The following is a 22,520-nucleotide window of genomic DNA, read 5'->3' on the forward strand; positions in this document are numbered from 1 at the left end:
AATTTTCAATTCAATATTTTTCACACCTCAGTTGACTGAAGGTAACTGAAACTGTGAAAAGGGATAAGGAAGGAGTAACAGACAAATACAGTAAAAATGATAAATAATAAAGACTTGTTCATAACTTTTTTTTTTTTTGAGATGAGTCTCGCTCTGTTGCCAGGCTGGAGTGCAGTGCTGCGATCTTGGCTCACTGCAACTTCCACCTCCCGGGTTCAAACGATTCTCCTGCCTCAGCCTTCCCAGTAGCTGGGACTACACAGGCGCATGCCACCATGCCCAGCTAATTTTTTCATTTTTAGTAGAGACAGGGCTTCACCACGCTGGGCAGGATGGTCTTGATCTCTTGACCTTGTGATCCACCCGCTTCGGCCTCCCAAGGTGCTTGGGAGGACAGACATGAGCCACCGCGCCTGGCCTATTTTGAACTCTTTATATAAAGACAGCTAATGTAGAGCAAAAGGAGTAACAATAAATTGTGAGTTTTGTAACATATGTTAAAAAAATAATAATAAGTGATAAAAATAGCACGAAACCAAAAGGGTAGAAGTATATAGCTACAAGGTTCCTACACTATATGTAAACTAGTATAATTCTGCTTGAAGGTAAACTCTGATAGACTAATGATGCTATACCGTAGTCTCTAAAACAATGCAATGGAACAAAAAATTATTGCAAATCAGGCAAAACTGAATCACAAAAAAGGTTCAATCAAACATACAGCAGAGAGAGAGAGAGAGAGAGAGAGAGAGAGAGAAACAGAAATGATGGGCAAAAAGAAAAGGATTAGCAAATGTTAGATTAAAATACAACTACACAGAGGCCAGGTGCGGTGGCTCACACTGTAATCCCAGAACTTTTGGAGGCCAAGGCAGGCAGATCAACCAAGGTCAGGAGTTCGAGACCAGCCTGGCCAACATGGTAAAACCCCGTCTCTACCAAAAAATACAAAACTTAGCCACGTGGTGGTATGCACCTGTAGTCTCAGCTAATCAGGAGACTGAGGTGGGAGAATCGCTTGAACCCAGGAGGCAGAGGCTGCCATGAGTTGAGATCAAGCCACTGCACCCCAGCGTGGGAGACAGAGCAAGACCCTGTCTCAATAATAATAGTAACAACAACAACAACAACAACAACCGTATTATAGTAAAATACAACCACTCAGAGAATCATATTATATGTAAATTCTCTAAACATCCCAATTAAAAAGCAAAGATTGCAACAATGAATGAATAAACTCAAAACATGACTATACGCTGCTTTAAAGAAACCTATTTTGGCTCAGCGCAGTGGCTCACACCTGTAATCTCAGCTACTGGGGAGGCTGAGGCAGGAGAATCGCTTAAACCCAGGAGGCAGAGGTTGCGGTGAGCCAAAATCATGCCATTGCACTCCAGCCTGGGCAACAAGAGTGAAACCCCCTCAAAACAAGCAAGCAAGCAAACAAACAAACAAAAAAGAAGCCTATTTTAAGTTAATTTAACTTCAGGCCAGGCGTGGTGGCTTGCGCCTGGAATCCCAGCACTTTAGGAGGCCGAGACAGGTGGATTCAGGAGTTCAGGAGTTCCGGAGTTCAGGAGTTCAGGACCAGCCTGGCCAACATGGTGAAACCCCATCTCTACTAAAAATACAAAAGTTAGCCAGGCGTGGTGGTGCACACCTGCAATCACAGCTACTTGGAAGTCTGAGGCAGGAGAATCACTTGAACCTGGGAGGCAGAGGTTGCAGTGAGCTGAGATCATGCTACTGCACTCCAGCCTGGGTGACAGAGCGAGACTCTATCTCAAAAAAAAAGAAAAAAAAAGATAAAAGAAAAAAGAAATCTATTTTAAATATAGAGGCACAAGGAAAGTATAAGCATGGGAAAAGAAACATCAAGCTAAAGCTAATCAAAAGAAAGCTAAATTCACCATATTAATATCAGCCAGTAGATTTCACAACAAAGAGTGTTAACAAAATACAGTGGCATACTCATCAAGAAGATACAAAAATCCTAATTGTTTCCGCACCTGCTCACAGTAATTGACAGAACAAACAGGCAAAAAACAAGTAAAGACATAGACAACTTAATATAAATCAACTTGACCTAATGGACATTTACAGAAAAACTCCACACAACTACAATACACATTCATTCTTTTAAAAAACACACAGAGCCAGGAGCGATGGCTCACGCCTGTAATCCCAGCACTTTGGGAGGTTGAGGGGGCGGATCATGAGGTCAAGAGATCGAGACCATCCTGACGAACATGGTGAAACCCTGTCTCTACTAAAAATACAAAAATTAGCTGGGTGAGTCCCAGCTACTCGGGAGGCTGAGACAGGAGAAACACTTGAACCTGGGAGGCGGAGGGTGCAGTGAGCTGAGATCGCGCCACTGCACTCCAGCCTGGGGACAGAGGGAGGCTCCATCTCCCAAAAAAAAAAAAAAAAGCCACAGAGAATATTTAACAAGATAATCCATGTTCTGCATCAAAAAAGTATCAATAAACTTAAAAGGAATGATATAATACAAAAATATTAAATTAGAAATCAGTAACAGTGAATATCCAAATATTTCTAAACTAAATAACACACTTTTAAGTAACTCATAGGTCAAAGAAGAAAAGGAAAACCACAAACCATTTTTTTAAACTAAATAAAAATGAAAACACGACATATCAAAATTCATAAGGCCCTACTTAAGAGGGAAGTTTATATCGTTAAATGCCAATACTAGGAATTCTGGTTTCTCGTTGAGCATACGAGGAGAGAGAAGTCTCTGCTCTACCCTAAAACAAATACAAAGCTCAACAAACTGAAAATCACCAACTCTTATATAAGTAAATTGAGAGGTCACAGGGCAAACTGCTAAACAAAAAATTGGGGCTCATACCTGTAATTCCAGCACTTTGGGAGGCGGAGGCAGGCGGATCACAAGGTCAGGAGATCGAGACCATCCTGGCCAATAAGGTGAAACCCCATCTCTACTAAAAATACAAAAAAATTAGCCAGGCGTGGTGGAAGGCGCCTATAGTCCCAGATACTCAGGAGGCTAAGGCAGGAAAATGGTGTGAACCTGGGAGGTGGAGCTTGCAGTGAGCTGAGATCATGCCACTGCACTCCAGCCTAGGTGACAGAGTGAGATTCTGTCTCAAAAAAATTAGCTGGGCGTGGTGGCACATGCCTGTAATCCCAGCTACTTGGAAAGCTGAGGCAGGAGAATCACTTGAACCCAGGAAGCGGAGGTTGCAGTGAACCGAGATCGCACCATTGCTCTCCAGCCTGGGCAAGAAGAGTGAAACTCAGTCTCGGGAAAAAAAAAAAAAAAACATGGCACATTGGCACATGTATACCTATGTAACAAACCTGCACGTTGTGCACATGTACCCTAGAACTTAAAGTATAATTCAGAAAACAAAACAAAAAAAAACCAGAAAGACAAATCAATGCACAGAGAGACTTACAACTTACCTAAGCAAATCCAGCAGCTGAAACCTCTGCAGGAACCAGTACCAGGGAAAGAAAACCTAAACTATTTTAATTGATAAACTGCTAGAGGCAGTGTGGACAAGGCTGAAGAAGAAAACCTCCAGGGGTACCCGGTCTTGGGGGACCCTCACACTTTTGTGAATTTTACCTCTAGGACCTCTAGCTGGCCCGCAGAGTGAATACCGGAGAAAGAGTCCCCCAGAGATTCCTCCAATAAAGGGGGAAAAGGAACCATTTTGAAATAACCAGAGCTTTGTTTTTCCTAACAAGGCCTGCTTTCAGGAGAAACTATTTAACGAGATTCTAACCTGTGGAGGTTTTTGTCAGAACCTAACTAACCTAGGGAAGGGAAATGTACAACTTCAGGTGACTCTAACCATCATCCTGTTCCACTTGTGGGAGAAAAAAATAACTAAGAAGCCCCTATGCAGTTCACATTCCAGGGGTAGAGGTTCACCTAAAGACTAAAAATTATAGAAGTATAAGATGCCTCTTGTTCCCCACAATTTACTAGTGTGTTACTAAAGGTCCATTTATAGTGCAGTTCCTTTTGCCAGGACATAATGTTCAACATGAAACAACAACACAAAAGGCAAAAAATGCAGTTTAAACAAAGTGAAAAACCATCAGAAACTAAGTCAGACATGGTAGGAATGTTGGAATTATGAGACCAATAATTTTTAAAATCTATGACTAATATGATAAGGAATTTAATGGAAAAGCCAGACAACATGCAAGAACATATGCATAATGAAAGCAAATCAGAAATGCCAGAGATCAAAAACAAACAGAAATGAAGAATGTCTTTCAGGGTATCAGTAGAGTGGGACACAACTCAAGAAAAAAATCTCTAAGCTTGAGGATATGACAATAAAAACTTCCAAAATTGAAACGGAAAGAGAAAAAAAGACTAGAAAACAAAAGCAAACAAAATATCCATGAATGCTGGGATGTATACAAAAGGCATAACATAGTTAAAACGGGAATACAAGGAGGAGAAGAAAGGAGAAGCAATATTTGAAATCGTAACATCCAGAAACTTCCCCTCGAACAAATGGCAGTAGCCAAACCAGCTATCAAAGAAACTTAGAGGACGCCAAGCAAGATAAATGCGAAAAAGGAGGGGGAAAGAGAAGTACACTCCCACGCTCAAAGATTAAAATCCATGAAGGAAGCCAGAGGAAAACACCTTACCCACACAGGCACAAGTATAAGAATTATATCTGGCCGGGCGCCGTGGCTCAAGCCTGTAATCCCAGCACTTTGGGAGGCCGAGACGGGCGGATCACGAGGTCAGGAGATCGAGACCATCCTGGCTAACACGGTGAAACCCCGTCTCTACTAAAAACTACAAAAAACTAGCCGGGCGACGTGGGGGCGCCTGTAGTCCCAGCTACTCGGGAGGCTGAGGCAGGAGAATGGCGTGAACCTGGGAGGCGGAGCTTGCAGTGAGCTGAGATCCGGCCACAGCACTCCAGGCCTGGGTGACTGGGTGACAGAGCGAGACTCCATCTCAAAAAAAAAGAATTATATCTGAACTTGCCTCAGAAAACATGCGATCAAGGAGAGAGTGAAATAAAACACTTAAAGTGTGATGAGAGGGTGAAAAAAAAAAAAAGACAAGAAAATGCAATCATATAAAATACTCAATAAAAACCACAAAAGCTGTAAATGACAAAAACAGTAACAAAAATTTAAAAATGAAAATTGGTAATAAATATGGTAGATATTAACCCAATTATATCAATAGTCACCTTAAATGGCAATGGTCTAAATACCCCAATTAAAAAAAAAAGATTGTCACAGATCCAAAACCAAGCAGCAACTATATGTTGTCTAGAGGAAACCTACTTTAAATATAAAGACACGTAGAGTTTAAAGGAAACAGTGCTCGCTTCGGCAGCACATATACAAAAATTAGAATGATACAGAGAAGATTAGTATGGCCCCTGTGCAAGGGTGACACGCAAATTCGTGAAGTGTTCCATATAAAAATAAATAAAAAGGAAATGGAGAAATATATACTATGCTAATGCTGATTTTTAAAAAGCAGAAATACTATATTAATTATGAACAGAACAGACTCAAGAGCAAAGAAAGTGATCAGGTCTAAAGAGAGTAATTAAATAAGATAAAGGTGTTGATACTTCAAAAAGACATGACAATCCTTAATGTGTATGTGACTAACAAAAGAGGTCAAAATATATGAAGCAAAAACTGATAGAAATTGATATCGCAGCCAGAAATTAACAGATACACTAGTGAGAAAATCAGTTAAGGACACAGTTGAGCTGAACAGTACTATCAATCAACTGTATGTAATTGACATCTGTAGACTACTTCATCCAACAGCAAATGACACATTCTTCTATTCTCCAGCTTACATGGAACGTTAACCAAGATGGACCACATTCTAGACCATAAAACACACCTTAACAAATTTTAAAGAACAGAACTCATATAGTGCCTTGCTCTCTCAGACCACAATGAAATTAAACCAGGAATCAATACCAGAAAGGTGGCCATAAATCCAAAAATACATGGAGATTAAACAAGACACTTCTAAATAACATATAAGTAAAAGAAGAAATATAAAGAGAAATTTAAAAATATTTGGAACTGAATGAAAATAAAACAAAAATTTGTGAGATGCTGGGAAAGCAGCATTTACAGAGGAATTTATCGCACTGAATGTATGTATTAGAAAAGAAGAAAGATAGAACAATCTTTTTTTTTTTTTTAGACACCATTTTGCTCTTGTCACCCAAGCTAGAGTGCAATGACGCTGTCTTGGCTCACAGCACCCTCCACCTCCTGGGTTCAAGTGATTCCCTGCCTCAGCCTCCTGAGTAGCTGGGATTACTCTGCCACCATACCCAGCTAATTTTTGTATTATTAGTAGCTACAGGGCTTCAGACCATGTTGGCCAGGCTGGTCTCAAACTCCTGACCTCAGGGGATCCACCACACCAGGTTGTTTTGTGTGTGTGTGTGTGTGTGTGTGTGTGTGTGTTTTGAGATGGAGTCTTGCTCTGTAACCCGGGCTAGAGTGCAGTGGTGAGGTCTCGGGTCACCGCAACCTCTGCCTCTCGGGTTCAAGCGCTTCTCCTGCCTCAGCCTCCCGAGTAGCTGGGACTACGGGCCTGTGTCACCATGCCTGGCTAATTTTTGTATTTTTAGTAGAGAAAGGGTTTCTCCATGTTGGCCAGGCTGGTCTGAACTCCTGATCTCAAGTGATCCGCCTGCCTCAGCCTCCTAAAGTGCTGGGATACAGGCGTGAGCCACTGCGCCTGGCCTTAATCTTCAGAATAGAAAAAGAAGAGCCAATTCAGCCCAATGTAAGCAAAGAAATAAAAATTAAAGTGGCCAGGCGTGGTGGCTCACGCCTGTAATCCCAGCACTTTGCGGGGTCAAGCGGGGGCAAATGGCTTAAGCCCAGGAGTTCAACACCAGCCTAGGTAACATGCGAAACTTATCTCTACAAAAAATTACAAGATTAGATGGGCATGGTGGTGTGCACCTCTAGTCTCAGTTAATCAGGAGGCTGAGGTGGGAGGATGCTTGAGCCTGGGAGGTCAACGCTGCAATGAGCCACTGCACTCCAGCCTGGACAACAGAGCCAGACTGTCTCGAAAAAAGTTTAGGCAAGGTTGCAGAATACAAAATAAACAGAAATTTCAACAGGATTTGTATATACTAGCAAGGAACAATCAGCATTGTGGTAACCTTCAAAGAAATTAATAGGTAGTTTGTTCAAAACTATTGGGGTCTAACATGGATGGGCTGAAGAAGAGAAACAAAAAGGGCAAGAATAAGGCCGAGCATTGTGGCTCACCTGTAATCCCAGCACTTTGGGAGGCCAAGGAGGGTGGATCACCTGAGCTCAGGAGTTCGAGGCCAGCCTGGCCAACATGGTTAAACCTTATTTCGACTAAAAATACAAAAATCAGCCAGGTGTGGTGGTCGGCGCCTATAATTCCAGCTACTTGGGAGTGTGAGGCAGGAGAATCCCTTGAACCCGGGAGGCAGAGCCTGCAGTGAGCTGGGATCACATCACTGCACTCCAACCTTGCCAACAAAGCAAGACTCCGTCTCAAAAAAAAAAAAAAGCGCAAGAGTAAGAAGAGCAAAGTAGCACAGTGAAGGGCACCAACTTTCCTGCTTTCACCAACGAACCACTGAATTGCTATTTTTCCTTTGGTTTTTACGTGTTGCCTCAAATCTAGGTTTCTGTTTCTCCATAGTAACTTTTTTTATAGTCATTCTGGAGAGAAGGGCAGCAATGTTCACATGTTAGTTGTGATAAGAAGCCAGTTTCTTTTAGATTTGGCTAACCGGTCTAGGCTTCATGACTATATACTCCTGAATTACAGTTTTAAAAGCTTATAAAAGAAAACACACAAAAAAATTCATAAACTAAATTTCATAAAGAACATCTGCTCTTCAAAAGATTAAAAGAATGAAAATATAGGCCGGGCACGGTGGCTCAAGCCTGTAATCCCAGCACTTTGGGAGGCCGAGACGGGCGGATCACGAGGTCAGGAGATCGAGACCATCCTGGCTAACACGGTGAAATCCCGTCTCTACTAAAAATACAAAAAAAAAAAAAACTAGCTGGGCGAGGTGGCGGGCGCCTGTAGTTCCAGCTACTCGGGAGGCTGAGGCAGGAGAATGGCGTAAACCCAGGAGGCAGAGCTTGCAGTGAGCTGAGATCCAGCCACTGCACTCCAGTCCGGGCCACAGAGCGAGACTCTGCCTCAAAAAAAAAAAAAAAAAAAAAAAAAAAAAGAAAAGAAAATATAAGCCACAGAGTGAGATAAATATCTGCAATATGTGTATCTGATAAAGGACCTGCATCCAGAATACATAGTCTTACAAAAGTCAGTAATAAGAAAACAAGCCAATAAAAAAAGGCAGGTGTTGGGGCGATCTTAAAAAACACTTCACTAAAAATAAACAAAGAACAAATATGAAGATATTGGCTAAGCGCAGTAGCTCATGCCTGTAATCCCAGCACTTTGGGAGGCCAAGGTGGGCGGATCACAAGGTCTGGAGATTGAGACCATCCTGGCTAACACAGCAAAACCCCGTCTCTACTGAAAAAAAAACCAAAAAATTAGCCGGGTGTGGTGGTGGGCGCCTGTAGTCCCAGTTACTTGGAGGCTGAGGCAGGAGAATGGCGTGAACCCAGGAAGCGGAGGTTGCCGTGAGCCAAGATCGCACCACTGCGCTTCAGCCTGGGTGACAGAGCGAGACTCCATCACACATACAAAAAAAGCATATATACCTACCATGGTGAGTCACACCTACCATGTGGCCCAACCATTCCACTCCTTGGTATTCATACAAGAGAAATAAAAACACATATCTTGTAAGATTTATACAATATTCATAGCAGCTTTATTTGTAACAGCCCAAAACTGAAAACAACCTGAATGCCCATCAATTGTTGCATGGATAAGCAAATTATAGTACATCCATTCACAGAATTGTAGTTAGCCAAAAACTGAACTATTAAAACATACAACAAGAACAAATCTTAAAATAATTATGCTGAAAGAAGCCAGACAGAAAAAGCACACATACTATATTTTTCCATTGTTTAACATTATAGAAAATTCAAACTAATTTAAAGTGACAAAAAGCAGATCAGTTATCTGGGGAGGGATGTGAAGACAGGGAGGAGATTAAAAGAAGTCACAAGGAAACTCTTGTCTGTGATTGTGGTTACAGTCTCACTAATGTGTACATATGTCAAAATGTTATCAATGTTTCTATTTTAAATATGTGCAACATTTCATGTATAATATATTTATGATACATTAGACTTTTGAATGCCTTATGGCCCTAAGATTGTGTGTGTGTGTATTTCCTTCAAAATTAAATTTACTTTTTAAAAAAGCTTAACTTTCAAATATAATTGTGTTGTGTTGTAAAATACAAGAAAAGAACAAAGAGATAAAGTGACTTAATAACTATTAATAAACAAATATTAAATCTCCACTTGGATTTCACTATAACTTTAAAGTTCTAAAGATTTCTTTAAAAGATGATCCTTAGAGAAACATTAAAATTTTTAAATTACACATAAAAATTAACTTATTTTACCAAAAATTTTCTTCTGAAAGTCTTTAAAAATCAGTACAAAATTTAACAGCTAATTGAAAAAATTTACTTAAAATTAGGTTCTCCTTTATCCTCTTTTAAAAATGTTGCAAAGAGAAAGAAACAAAAACCTCATCATGTATCTCTGGTGCACGAAAAACTTCCTTAAAACAAACAAAAACTGTACTTTAAAAGCTAAATTACCTCAAAATTCAAACAACTAAAAATTGTGAGCTATTTATAATGATGCTCAGAAATAACTAAGTCTTCTAATAATAATGAAAGGTAATGTGTTAAAGATTGCTTTTAACAAGGTGTGATGTTCAATTTTGTTAATTTAAAAAGAGAACTGTGGCTTATAAGCATCTACGAATTTCTTTACCAAAATAACATGGACAGCAAGCAAATCTCTATTTAGTCAAGAACGAAGACTTTCTCCCTTTGTTTTTTGAGACAGAGTCTCGCTCTGTCACCTGGTCTGGAGTGCAGTGGTGCCATCTTGGCTCACTGCAACCTTGGCCTCCTGGGTTTAAGCAATTCCCCTGCCTCAGCCTCCCGAGTAGCTGGGATTACAAGCATGCGTCACCATGCCCAGCTAATTTTTTATGTTTTTAGTAGAGACAGGGTTTTATCACGTTGACCAGGCTGGTCTCAAACTCCTGGCCTCAAGTGGTCCACCCACCTCGGCCTCTCAAAGTGCTGAAATTATAGGCGTGAGCTACCCCACCTGGCATCTCCCCTTTTTTTCCTTGGCAATATCCTCTTCTACATGGGAAGAAGGAAACCAGTTTAAAGTGCTTAGAAATACTATAAATTGGGGAAATCAGGGGAGTAACCACACTTCCCTAAAAACATAAGCTGTCTCTACTTGTTTTGTCATATTAAAGGACTCCCTATATCAAGTTCCTGCAGACACGGAAGCCCATGTGTTCCATCTAATTATCTTTTACCTAAGAACTGAAATCCCCCAATCATAGAAACAAAGAGCTATGGTTTCTGAAAAAGACACACTTTTACTCCCTTTGATAACAACCTTAGTGAACACAATGCTTATGTATCACCAGTGGTCCACTACCATTGTTGCCAAAGATTTGTGTGAAAATATTATACTAGCAAATTACAGTTGCAATATTTAAAAGGTGATAGTGATAACACATTAATATAACATAATATTGAAGTAGATATTTGTTGCTAATTTCTAGTTTTAAAACATTTCTAGTACAAAAAGGTTAAAGGTTAGTCACAGAAAAAGTGCACTAAAAAATATAAGGCAGTATAATCTAAGTTAATAAAGAAATAAAGGAAATGGAATTTTTTACTAAGGTATAAGAAATGGTAAACTAAGGTTAAAAATGTGCAAACACTACATGATACAGACATTTAAAAATTACAGTAGCGAATTAAAGTTCCCTTGACTTTCAATTTACGTGTGCTCTACCACCATCAACCACGGAGTCTACACATTGTGTACACACATCAAAATATTACATGTACCTCCAAAATATGTACAACTACAATGTATCAATAATTTTTAAAAATCCATACAGTCTAGAAGGAGCCCTAAAGATCTGGGTAAAACAGCCTTTCTTTCCCTGACCTATCCCTATCTTTCCATCAAGAAAAGAGAAGAGTGTGGTGAACCAACAGTAAAATGACACCCTTCTCCCAAAAGGAACCTATGACTGAAGTCTTCTACCAGCCCTCAGGATCAAGAAGGAGCCCATACTACCTCTCCATCCAACCTCTTCAAACACTCAAGGCCTCATCTTATTTGCCTGAAGTCTACTAGGGTCAATCTGATAATGACTTTCTCCCTGTTTTTATGTCAGTCATCAAAAGACTCCAGGTCCATCCTCACCTGCCTCATCCCCACACAGTTGTGAACCTCCCCTATTATGTCCACATCTGCCACCCCTCCCCGTCAACAGCTGAAAGCCTTCCACTGTGCTCTGAGAACAAGGTGCAATGTACCCCATCCTTTTCTCTGAACGTCTCTTCTGATTCTTGTTCCAACAAAAACGCAGATCGACCTTGAAACCCACTGTTTAATCTGTAGCTATCTCAATGTTACTCTGCTCCCGCAGCTCTTGTATCACTGGGTATGGAAATGAGGTAGGTTTCCTCATTCCTCAGTGTTAATTCTACAACTCTCTAAATAAAACCTTCCAGCAAAAAATTCTCATGTCACCAGACATTTAGCAACCATTAGGTCTCATCATCAGGGTAGGATACAGCAAACTACAGGCCCTCTAGTCATCCACCTGTTTTTGTATAGCTCAACAACTAAGAATGATTTTAGTATGTTTAAATGGCTTTTTCAAAAAATCCAAAGAAGACTATTTCATGACACATGAAAATTACATGAAATTTAAGTTCCAGTGTCCATAAACAAAGTTTTGCTGGAACACTGCCACATTCGCTTGTTTACAAAGTGTCTATCGCTACTCTGTTCTACAGTAGCAAAGGTCTGAGTACTAAAAAGAGCCAGTATGGCCTACAAACCCTAAAATATTTAGTATTCAGCCCCTGGCAGAAAACGTTTGCCAACCACTGCCTTAGGACCTACATTACTGTCAGTCTTCAACACTACTGTTATTTTACTTCTTAGAGAATTCAATATACATCTAGACAATCTTTTATAACCTCCAGTCTCTCTGTCCCTTGACAGCCTCTCTTCCAGTGATCTTCTCTTCTGCCCCACATCAGCCCCTCATGACCTGATCACATCCTACATTCTGATATGATTAAATAATCTCAAACCCTCAATAATTTCCATTTTATACATCATACTCTTAAATACCACTTCATATTTCTAATTCACTCTTTACTACTTCAACAATCTTTGGAGTCTTACTGAGTTGCCCAGGCTGGTCTCAAACTCAATCAATCCTCCTGCCTCAGCCTCCCAAAGTACTGAGATTACAGGCATGAGCCACTGTGCGCACCCTTCAACAATCCTTTAATTTCACCAGAAACCATTAACCAGTATATACTATCCCTCATCTATTGTCCTCATTTCCCTACCCATTGGGTTTAAATATAATGATCCATCATTATAACCCCCCTGGCATTTACCCTCATTCATTCGCTATATTCAGATGGTAAAATAACAACCTGACCAAATCCTACTCTGTGCCCACATCCATAGAGATGGACAAGAACAGAGAAAAACAAAAAGCTGTGTAAATCTGCCTCACCTTTAAGTCTTGACCATGAACCTCAGGTGGAACATTGTGACTACCCAGAAATCATAGTAAACATCGTGGCAATTTTCTTTTGCATTATTATAGTTAACTATCTCACGCCTTTTTTTCTTCGCTCAAATCTAATACTCCTCCAATCATCACAACTAAAAGCATTGCTTTTTACTGAAAAAACTCTGGTTTTATCCAAACATATTTTCCCCAAAATCCCATCCCTTCTCATATTCTAGGGGACATCACTGTAGCAATATTCCTGTCTATTATTTCATTACTCCTCCTCTCTATTGAATCATTCCTATTAGTGTACCTAACATCCTATTATTTATGTTATTTTAAAAACACCCTTCATTATCTCCACTTCCCTATTCTTCTGCTCCTCTTCATAGCAAAGCTCCTCATTTACACACACAGTCTGACTTTTCTATCCTATTCTCTCTATAAAGCACCCCACTCAGGCTTGTGCCTCAATCAGTACTTTAAAACTGTTTAAGGTCAGTAATGACCTCCAAATGACTAAATCAAAGGGCTAGTCCTTAATATATGACACAGTTCACTTATCCCCACCTTTCTTTAACTTGGCTTCCAGCACACCACATCCTCTTCGTTTTCTTCCAAACTCTGGCCTCTTCTCAGTCTCCTTTGTCGGTTGTACCTCCTCTTCCAGACCTTTCGACACAGGAGGTCCTGGGCCTCCTAAGGCCTATTCTCTTTTCTACCTGCACTCACTTCTCCCTTAGTGGTATCATTCAGTCTTGTGATTTTAAATAACTCTATATGCATACAATTCCCACATTTAATATTCAAAGTTGAGACCTCTTTTCTGAATACCAGACTAGGTATTCAGCTGGCTAGTCAGTATATCTACTTAGATGTCTAATATTAATAGATATATCTCAACCCCAACATATCTGTGGAAGGCAGGACAGCACCCCTCAACCAAGATGTCCACATTCTAATCCCTGAAACCTGTGAATATGTTATATTACATGGCAAAAGGGGCTTTCCAGATGTAATTAAACTTATGGATTTTAAAATAAGGACGTTATCTTGGACTTTTCAGGTAGACCCAATCTAATCACGAGTTTAAAAGGAGAACTTTCTCCAACTAAAAGCAAAAGAGATGCAAAAAAAAATTCCAAGTGTAAGAGGAATTCAACAAGCCATTGCTACCTATGAGATGGAGGGGATGATGTGACACATGGCACAAGGAAACAAAGAGGCTCTAGAAGCCAAGGGCTGACCCCCACCTGACAGGCAGCAAAGAAATGGGCACCTCAATCCTACAACCAGCCACAAGGAACCGAATTTTGCAAATAACCTGACCAAGCATATAAGCAGATTCATTCTGCCAATAACCTGACCAACGGTAGAAACAGATTCTTGCAGATAAGAACCCAGACCATCCAACACCTTGATTTTGGCCTTGAGAGATCCTAATTAGAGGAAATAGCTGAGTCCACCCACACTTCTGGCCTACAAGACGACAACTAGTAAGTTTATGTTGTTTTAAACTGGTATATTGTAGTAATTTCATCTGCAATAGAAAACTAAAACCGTATCCCAAACTGAATTCCTTTCTTTCCCCTCAACCTGGTATGCCCCTCCCCTCCGCCCCTCTTTCCTGTCTTTGTTAACAGTAACTCTGTATCTTCTAGTGATCTGATCCAAAGTCTTTGTAATCATCCATGGATCCTCTCTTTTTCATATGCCTCTAACTTACCTGTAAGAAAATCATGTGGGCTCAACCTTTGTTTTCAGAATCTGATCACCTATCACTACCTCTATTGTTACCGCCATCTCTCTCTGGATGACTAAATACCTTGCTAATGGCCTCCCTGCTTCCATTCTGACTTTCCATAGCCTGTCCAAAACAAAGCAGCCAGAGGTCCTTTCAAAATAAGTCAGACTATATCTCAATTCAGAAACCCCCAATAGCTCACTTTTTGAGCAAACTAAACACAAAGTCCTCACACTGGTTTATACAGCTTTGCATAACGGGCCCCTCACCCTAGACTCATCTCCTACTGCATTTCCCGACTTGCTTATTCTGTCCCAGTCTCCCTCTGTTTTCATATTAACCACGAGATAATAATCCTAATAATACGTAATAATTACTAATTCTCACTATGAACCAAAAACTGCTCTAATTGCTTTACATGTAGTCTATCATTCAATTTCACTAACAATTTCCCCCGCTTTACAAACGATAAAATTGAGTTACACCAAGGTTAATTAACCTAAAGACTCAATCAGTAAATGGCGAGGCCAGAATTCAAATTCTCAGGTGAATGAAGTCCACCCACAGCCAAAATTATCTGTCTCAATGATAGTTCCCACTTGTTATCCTTACTTAACAACAGGCTTTGGAGACAAGCACAGAATAAACAGAAGGTAGAATAAGGTAAGAAATGAGAATTCAGGCTAGGAACAGTGGCTCTCGCCTGTAATCCCAGCACTTCAGGAGGCCGAGGCCGGCAGATCATGAGGTCAGGAGATCGAGACCATCGTGGCTAACATAGTAAAACCCCGTTTCTACTAAAAATACAAAAAATTAGCCAGGCGCGGCAGCACGTGCCTGTAGTCCCAGCTACTCAGGAGTCTGAGGCAGGAGAATCACTTGAACCAGGGAAGTGAAGGTTGCAGTGAGCTGAGATTGTGCCACGGCACTCCAGCCTGGGTGACAAAGTGAGACTCTGTCTCAAAAAAAAAAAAAAGAGAGAGAGGGAGAAATCAGAATTCCAGGCCGGGTGCAGTGGCTCATGCCTGTAATTCTAGTATTTTGGGAGTGCTGAAGCAGGCGGATCACCTGAGGTCAGGAGTTCAAAATGAGCCTGCCCAACATGGTGAAACCCCGTCACTACTAAAAATACAAAAAATCAGCTGGGCATGGTGGTGGATGCCTGTAATCCCAGCTACTTGGGAGACTGAGGCAGGAGAATCACTTGAACCCGGGAGGCCGAAGTCGCAGTGGGCCAAGATCGCGCCACTGTACTCCAGCCTGGGCAGTAATAGTGAAACTCCGTCTCCCAAAAAAAAAAAAAAAGAAAAAGAAAAAGAAAAAAAAGAAAGAAATGAGAATTCTAAGTGCCTGATATGTGGTTGAAAAGCTGGGAAAAGTTAGGGAATGAAAACAGTTTTTAGAGGTGAAAATCAGCAAAATACCTACTTATTACATAAAACAAAATAAGATTCTTAAAACTTACTTTTTCTGTAGTAACAGTCAGGGATGGAACCAATGCAGGTGATGGTTCTGGCTGCTTCTTGTGTTTTTGTTTGTGTTTGTCCTTCTCTTTATATTTCTAAAAACGAATATAAGTAAAATCCAATTTAAATGTGAACTATAACCCCATATATGCAATAATTTTTTTATAACTAGTAATTTAAAATATTAACAAATACTTCTATCAAAAATCACTTTCTCTGATCATCGTGTTGTTTTACAAACAAGTAATACTAGTGTGAGTTTCTTTTTAAGTAAGTTCAGCTCTTTTATTCTTGATCAGTCTAAAATAATACTAATAAACAACTCAAGTCTGTAATTATTTGCCACTCTTACATTCAGCAAAATATACACTTTTTCTTCTTAAAAACACCACATACGGCCGGGCACGGTGGCTCACACCTGTAATCCCAGCACTTTGGGATGAAGTGGGCGGATCACAAGGTCAGGAGTTCAAGACCAGCCTGACCAACACGGTAAAACCCCATCTCTACTAAAAATACAAAAATTAGCCCGGCATGATGGCGAGCGCCTGTAATCCCAGCTACTCAGGATGCTAAGGCAGGAGAATCGCTTGAACCCAGGAGGCAGAGGTTGTGGTGAGCCGAGATCGTGCCACTGCACCCGAGCCTGGGCAACAGTGTGAGATTCCGTCTCAACAACAACAAAAAGCCACCAAATATTTTTGTGAACAATTAAAAATAGCACTTTAAAGTTTACATAGCACTTCACATCTGAACAGTACCAGATTTTTCTCTACCATGAGAATTTCTCCAGACTAGAGGCACAGAAACTCCAGCAAAAAATTCTTTCCTGGGTTTACTCAAAAAATAGACGAATTAGTTATCTCTAACAACAACAACAAAAAAAAAAATTAGATAAAGTTAGGGTGTGCTCTAAAGTGCTAAAACTGATGAGCTAAATATAAAAAGGAATTCAATAAAATAAAAAATTAATTACATATTGGAAGCCCAACTTAATGTCAGATAATTTTAACCAAAATGTTCTGTTGTGTGAATCGCTAACTACTGTAGAGTTATACAGGTTAGAGTAGAAATCGCCCTAGACTGAGCTATAGGATTCGGCTCTTAATCCTACCCCTTAATTCCCAAAAATTCTGAGAATATAACCGTAAATCCCAAATCTGAAGAGAGGCAATTTTATGTGTTCTTACCTACTAAACTACTTTTTCTGCCTAAAGAGTAGTATTAGCTTCAGGGGAGAAACAGGAAAAACTGAAGGTGAGAGGGGGAAAAGTGAAGAGGTGCTAACTAGAAGTAAAGTATCAAGGCTAAGAACTAATTACATAAAATCCTAGGGGGCCCAGTGTAGTGGCTGGCTCTCCTCTGTAATTCCAGTGCTTTGGGAGGCCTAGGTGAGAGAATCACTTGAGGCCAGGAGTTAGACATCAGCCTGGACAACATAATGAGAACCCATCTCCACAAAAGCACAAAAATGAGTTGGTGTGGTGGTGCAAATTTGTAGTCTTAGCTACTGGGAGGTTGAGGCGGAGGACCCAGGAGGTGGAGGCTGCAGTGAGCCATGATCATGCCACTGCACTCCAGCTTGTGGGACAGAGTGAGACCATGTCTCAAAAAGTTACAACTAAAATAAAAAATAAAACAGAATCCTAGGGTATTCCCCATAAGACTAAGATACACCCGAACACCTGAGATATAGAACCTGGTGCAAGACATTTAATAACGTACTGTGTTAAAAAAGGGAGCCCGGCCTGGAGTTATACCAAAAAGTGCATACTGCCCTAAGCCAAGCTCTTTATACTGCACCCCTCCTCCCAAGCTTTTATACTGTACCCCTCCCATTCCCACAGGCTTCAGAAAAATGCAAAATACATAGGCCTTAAACCATCGTCTCAAAAATGAGGAGAAAATTTTCAAAAAATTACCTAAATTATAATGGAATAAGTGTCAAAAGTGAGTCTCCCAAGCATAAACAACATTTTAAAAATTGTATGGCAAAGAAACTACAGGCAAAAAAAATACAAAGAGTCTAACGTGCATGAGATAGCCAAAAATCACAACCTAGAAGCATACAGAACTGAGTATGAAGATATTTCTCAAAACTGTCCGCATGCCAAATAAAAAATATAACATGAGTTCAAACAAAGCTCAAGAATGAGATAAAATAGGAAAAGGTAAGAAGGGAGATAACCAAAGTAATAAATTTAAGACTAAAACAATATCATTACAGAATAAGCAAATAAAATAGAAACAGCAAGGAAAAGAATACGCATTGCCGAAAATGTTTCAAGTGTTAAAAGAAAGGTTTGAAATAATCACAGTAATGCAAATTTTAAAAACGGTATTAAAACAGGCAGACAGCATTTGATAAGTATAAAAAACAGAGATAATCAAACATAGGATAACATGTGTCCCTCAAGCAGATAATTCAATGAGTGGGGAACAGAAGGTATATTCAAACATAAAATTCCATAAAATGAAAATGGAAAAAAAAAATTCTGAACAATTCTGTTACAGATTGTGCAGCACCAAGACTTACTGTAGTTAAACTTAGCAGAATACAGGGAGAGGGAGGTGTCGTTAGTCATCTCCACAGCACTATTCCAGGACCATTACGTTTTTAGGAGAAATAAAATGTGACCCAACAATATTATATACAGCCAAGATACAGTTCAAAAATTAAGGCAAAAGAAAATGCCCTCCATTATGAAAGAAATCAGAGAACACAAGTCCTAACAACTTATTCTTGAAAAAAGTTAATAAAATTCAGCCAATTTAAGAGGTACAATGAACTTACTGAAGAAGCTGTGGTAAAAAGACTAATAGTGAGCAGCTAACAAATTTAAATACAAAACAAATACCTACACAACTATGAGGATTATGTTTACATGAGAGAAAAGTCGCTACCTGAAAAAATATAAATGCCTTCAAAAACAAAACCCTGGCAGGGTGTGGTGGCTCACACCTGTAATCCCAGTACTTTGGAAGGCCGAGGTGGGTAGATTACTTGAGGTCAGGAGTTCGAGATCAGCCTGGTCAACATGGTAAAATCCCGTCTCCACTAAAAATACAGAAATTAGCTGGGCATGGTGGCATGTGTCTGTAGTCCCAGCTACATGAGAGGCTGAGGCAGGAGAATCGCTTCAACCGGAGAGGCAGAGGTTGCAGTGAGCCGAGATCGCACCACTGCACTCCAGCCTAGGTGACAGAGTGAGACTCTGTCTCAAAAAAATAAATAATAAACAAATAAAATTTAAAACAAATAACCTGGATAGCAGGAAAAGCAAAATGACTACAGGGATACTAGCAGCCTTCACTGTAGGAGCTCAATATAAAATCTGACGCATGTAATTAAAACAAAACATAAGTCTGCCAAACAGTGACTAGACATAAACCTCTTTCTTGCTGACAAAGTCCTGATTTCTTAAGAAAATTCACGATCACCTTCTCATGTCCTCATAAAAGTGTATCTATTCCCCAGCCTAGAGGCAAACATGGAAGAGTCCAAGGCAATTAAGAGGAATTTTAAAAAACCATTCTCTTTAGCCATTGACTGTTTTAGGCCTGGAATAGGTTTCAATCAGGATGATAAAACAGAAGTTAAAATTTTCTTTTTTTTGAGAGAGAGAATCTTGCTCTACTGGCCAGGCTGGAGTGCAGTGGCACAATCTTGGCTTACTGCAACCTCCGTTTCCCAGACTCAAGCAATTCTCCTGCCTCATCCTCCCAAGTAGCTGGGATTACAGGCATGTGCCACCATGCCCGGCTAATTTTTGTATTTTTAGTCGAGACGGGGTTTCACCATGTTGGCCAGGCTGGTCTTAAACTCCTGACCGCAGGTAATCTGCCCACCTCAGCCTCCTAAAGTTCTGGGATTACAGGCGTGAGCCACCGCGCCTGGCTGCTTCTTTTTTTTTTTTTTTTAAACGGAGTTTCGCTCTTGTGGCCCAGGCTGGAGTGCAACGGCACGATTTCAGCTCACTGCAACCTTCGCCTCCAGGTTCAAGCCATTCTCCTGCCTCAGGCTCCAGAGTAGCTGGGATTACAGGCGTCCGCCACCACACCCGGCTAATTTTTTTGTATTTTTCGTAGAGATTGGGTTTCACCATGTTGGCTAGGCTGGTCTCAAACTCCTGGCCTCAAGCGACCTGCCCGCCTCGGCCTCCCAAAGTGCTGGGATTACAGGGTGAGCCACTGCACCAGGCCAGATGTTGAAATTTTCTAGGTGTTCTCCTCATTCTTAAAGGTATTCCCTTCCTGCCTTTAGATGCTCAAGTGTTAGACCATGATCCTCAGAACAACTGCAGTGACCTGGCAACCATGACTACAAAAGTCAAGAAAATCACAAAAAAGTCAACAATGTTCTGCTACAGCTGAATTGGCTATTGTTAAATTAACCAATCTTAGAAAAGCCTAGCATCTGAACCTTCATGAAGTAATAAATTTCGAATTGCTTTAGCCACTCTGATTTGAGTATTCCATCACTTAGAGCTAAAAGCACCCCAACTAGAAAGACAGTCTTACCTCTTCAACGTCTTGTTTGCTTTTGTAATTTCTATTATTAAACATAAAGGTATGTTTGAGGAAATAGTATTTCTTGTGGTAAGGGGGGAAAAAGTTTTTTTGATCTCATTTTTCCACCCAGGCTGGAGTGCAGTGGTATGATCATAGCTCACTACAGCCTCAAACTCCAGGCTCAAGGCATCCTCCAGCCTCAGCCTCCAGAGTAGCTGTGATGACAGGCAAACACCACACATTCAGCTAAATTTTGTTGTTGTTGTTTTTGTACAAGAAGGGTTTCTTTTCCCTCTATACAGTCAAGTAAATCTGCCTTTGGTGTTTAAAACATCAGTAGGTTTCACTCAATTTAATAATTTTTCTCTATCCTTTTTTGTATGTATGTATGTCTCTATGCATATAAAAAATCTGTGATATTTACTTAGTAGTAAGTGATGGCTAGTTCTCAATGGTGAGATATGGAGTGGGATTTTGTTTTTTAACTTTCATTTTTTAAATGCTCTGTCTTCTGTCATTCTCTGTAATTACATACAAAGTAACAAGAATGGGCGAAAATGAGGTAGAGACAGCCTATTCGCCAAACTCATTTCTTTTTATTTGGCATGTAACTAGACATTTCCCAGCTTCCTTTGCAGTTACATGTGGCCACTGCACTGGGTTCCAATCAGAGCAGTTTGAATGAAAATGATGTGTGTCACCTCTAGGCCTGGTCCTTAGTAGCCCCAAATTTCTAGTATCCACACTGGTTACATAGATAACTGTTACATAGATAACAAAAATAAGCATTAAAGCCATAGAAGCAGTATTTTAAAGAAGGCAGTCACAAGATAGAAGAAACCTAAGCCTGTGATTCACAGCTTGGAAGAATGTTGTCTGTCCATCAAGGACACCTCTTTTGAACTTAGCTGTGAATCAAAAACATTGAGTAAAGTCAATCATAATTTGAGAATCATTCATGTGGCAGGAAACCATACTGTATGAGTCTTTCCTATTTCTGCATGTCTTTTGAGTTAGGCTAATGGCAGCCCATTATTCTGGACTATCTTTTCAAGGTTGCTCATATAGTGAATAGCCTCAGAAGACAGAAAGCAAAGATCAGCTATGCTTACTGTCTATTACAAAAGATTCAGTGCCCTAAGCTCAGGGCTCCTCTCCTGTAATGCAACACACAGCACGAACAGATTTTATTTGGCCCTCTTTGCAGTGCCCTACGGGAAATGGCCAAAAATTACTGATACTCTGGTTACAACTATTGCTCTAAGTAATAAGTTGTCTATCTCTTGACCCAGAAGTTGCATCTCTTAATTAGATACTTTACAAGTAAGGTCAAATGACAGACTTCTGTGATATTATGATATATACATATACATATATACACATACATACACACACATATATATATACACACACACATATATATGTATACATATATTGGTTTTGTTCACAGTCCCTGAGTCACAACTCCCATAGTCTTTGTTACTTTTTAAGTAACTAAAAAAACAGGCATAACTTTTGTTAAAGTATTTGGCCTTTTGTCCTTGGTTCCTGATGCAGCTTCAGAACAGCATCAGAGTAACAAAGGTGAAATAACAGTCCTTTATTATAATGGGGTGCTTTAGGCCTCAGAAAACAGAATCTCTCTCGGACCCTTCCTGCCCTCCTTTTTCTCCCCAAGACAGGCCATAAAAATTAAAAATATGCTCTAAACTTCTCCTACTTTTCTATAATGGAGCTGGACATAAAGAAATTCTCTGACCTACCCTGTCTGATTGTGGGTCATAAAATCCCCATTTCAGAAGGGGTTCTGCCCCAATACCCAGAAGAAAATAATGTTACACAGAGAGGCCAAGAAGCGTTGTGAACATACAGGCCTGCCTGGGTTTCCCTACTCAGTCTATTAGTGTTAGATCATACCTTTGTTCAAGCACATTTCTATACAGGTGTCCAAGCTTCAATCATGCCTATCCAGTGAACTCTGTATAAAAGGCCCAAGAGGATGGGGAAGCTCTGCCTCCCTACGCCC

At 40.2% G+C, this 22,520-nt stretch overlaps 1 protein-coding gene across 1 annotated transcript in view; it reads right to left on the minus strand.

Moving 5' to 3' along the window:
• The window catches only part of MLLT10 (myeloid/lymphoid or mixed-lineage leukemia (trithorax homolog, Drosophila); translocated to, 10), a 229,455-nt gene that overhangs the window by 80,833 nt on the left and 126,102 nt on the right, over positions 1–22,520 (minus strand). Inside the window, exon 9 of the mRNA XM_011963857.1 lies at positions 15,982–16,077. Within this exon, the coding sequence (XP_011819247.1) occupies positions 15,982–16,077 (96 nt within the window). The remainder of the gene's footprint in view (positions 1–15,981; positions 16,078–22,520) is intronic.

The sequence above is a fragment of the Colobus angolensis genome, unplaced genomic scaffold (assembly GCF_000951035.1).
Source record: "Colobus angolensis palliatus isolate OR3802 unplaced genomic scaffold, Cang.pa_1.0 Scaffold63, whole genome shotgun sequence".
Lineage (NCBI taxonomy): Eukaryota > Metazoa > Chordata > Mammalia > Primates > Cercopithecidae > Colobus > Colobus angolensis.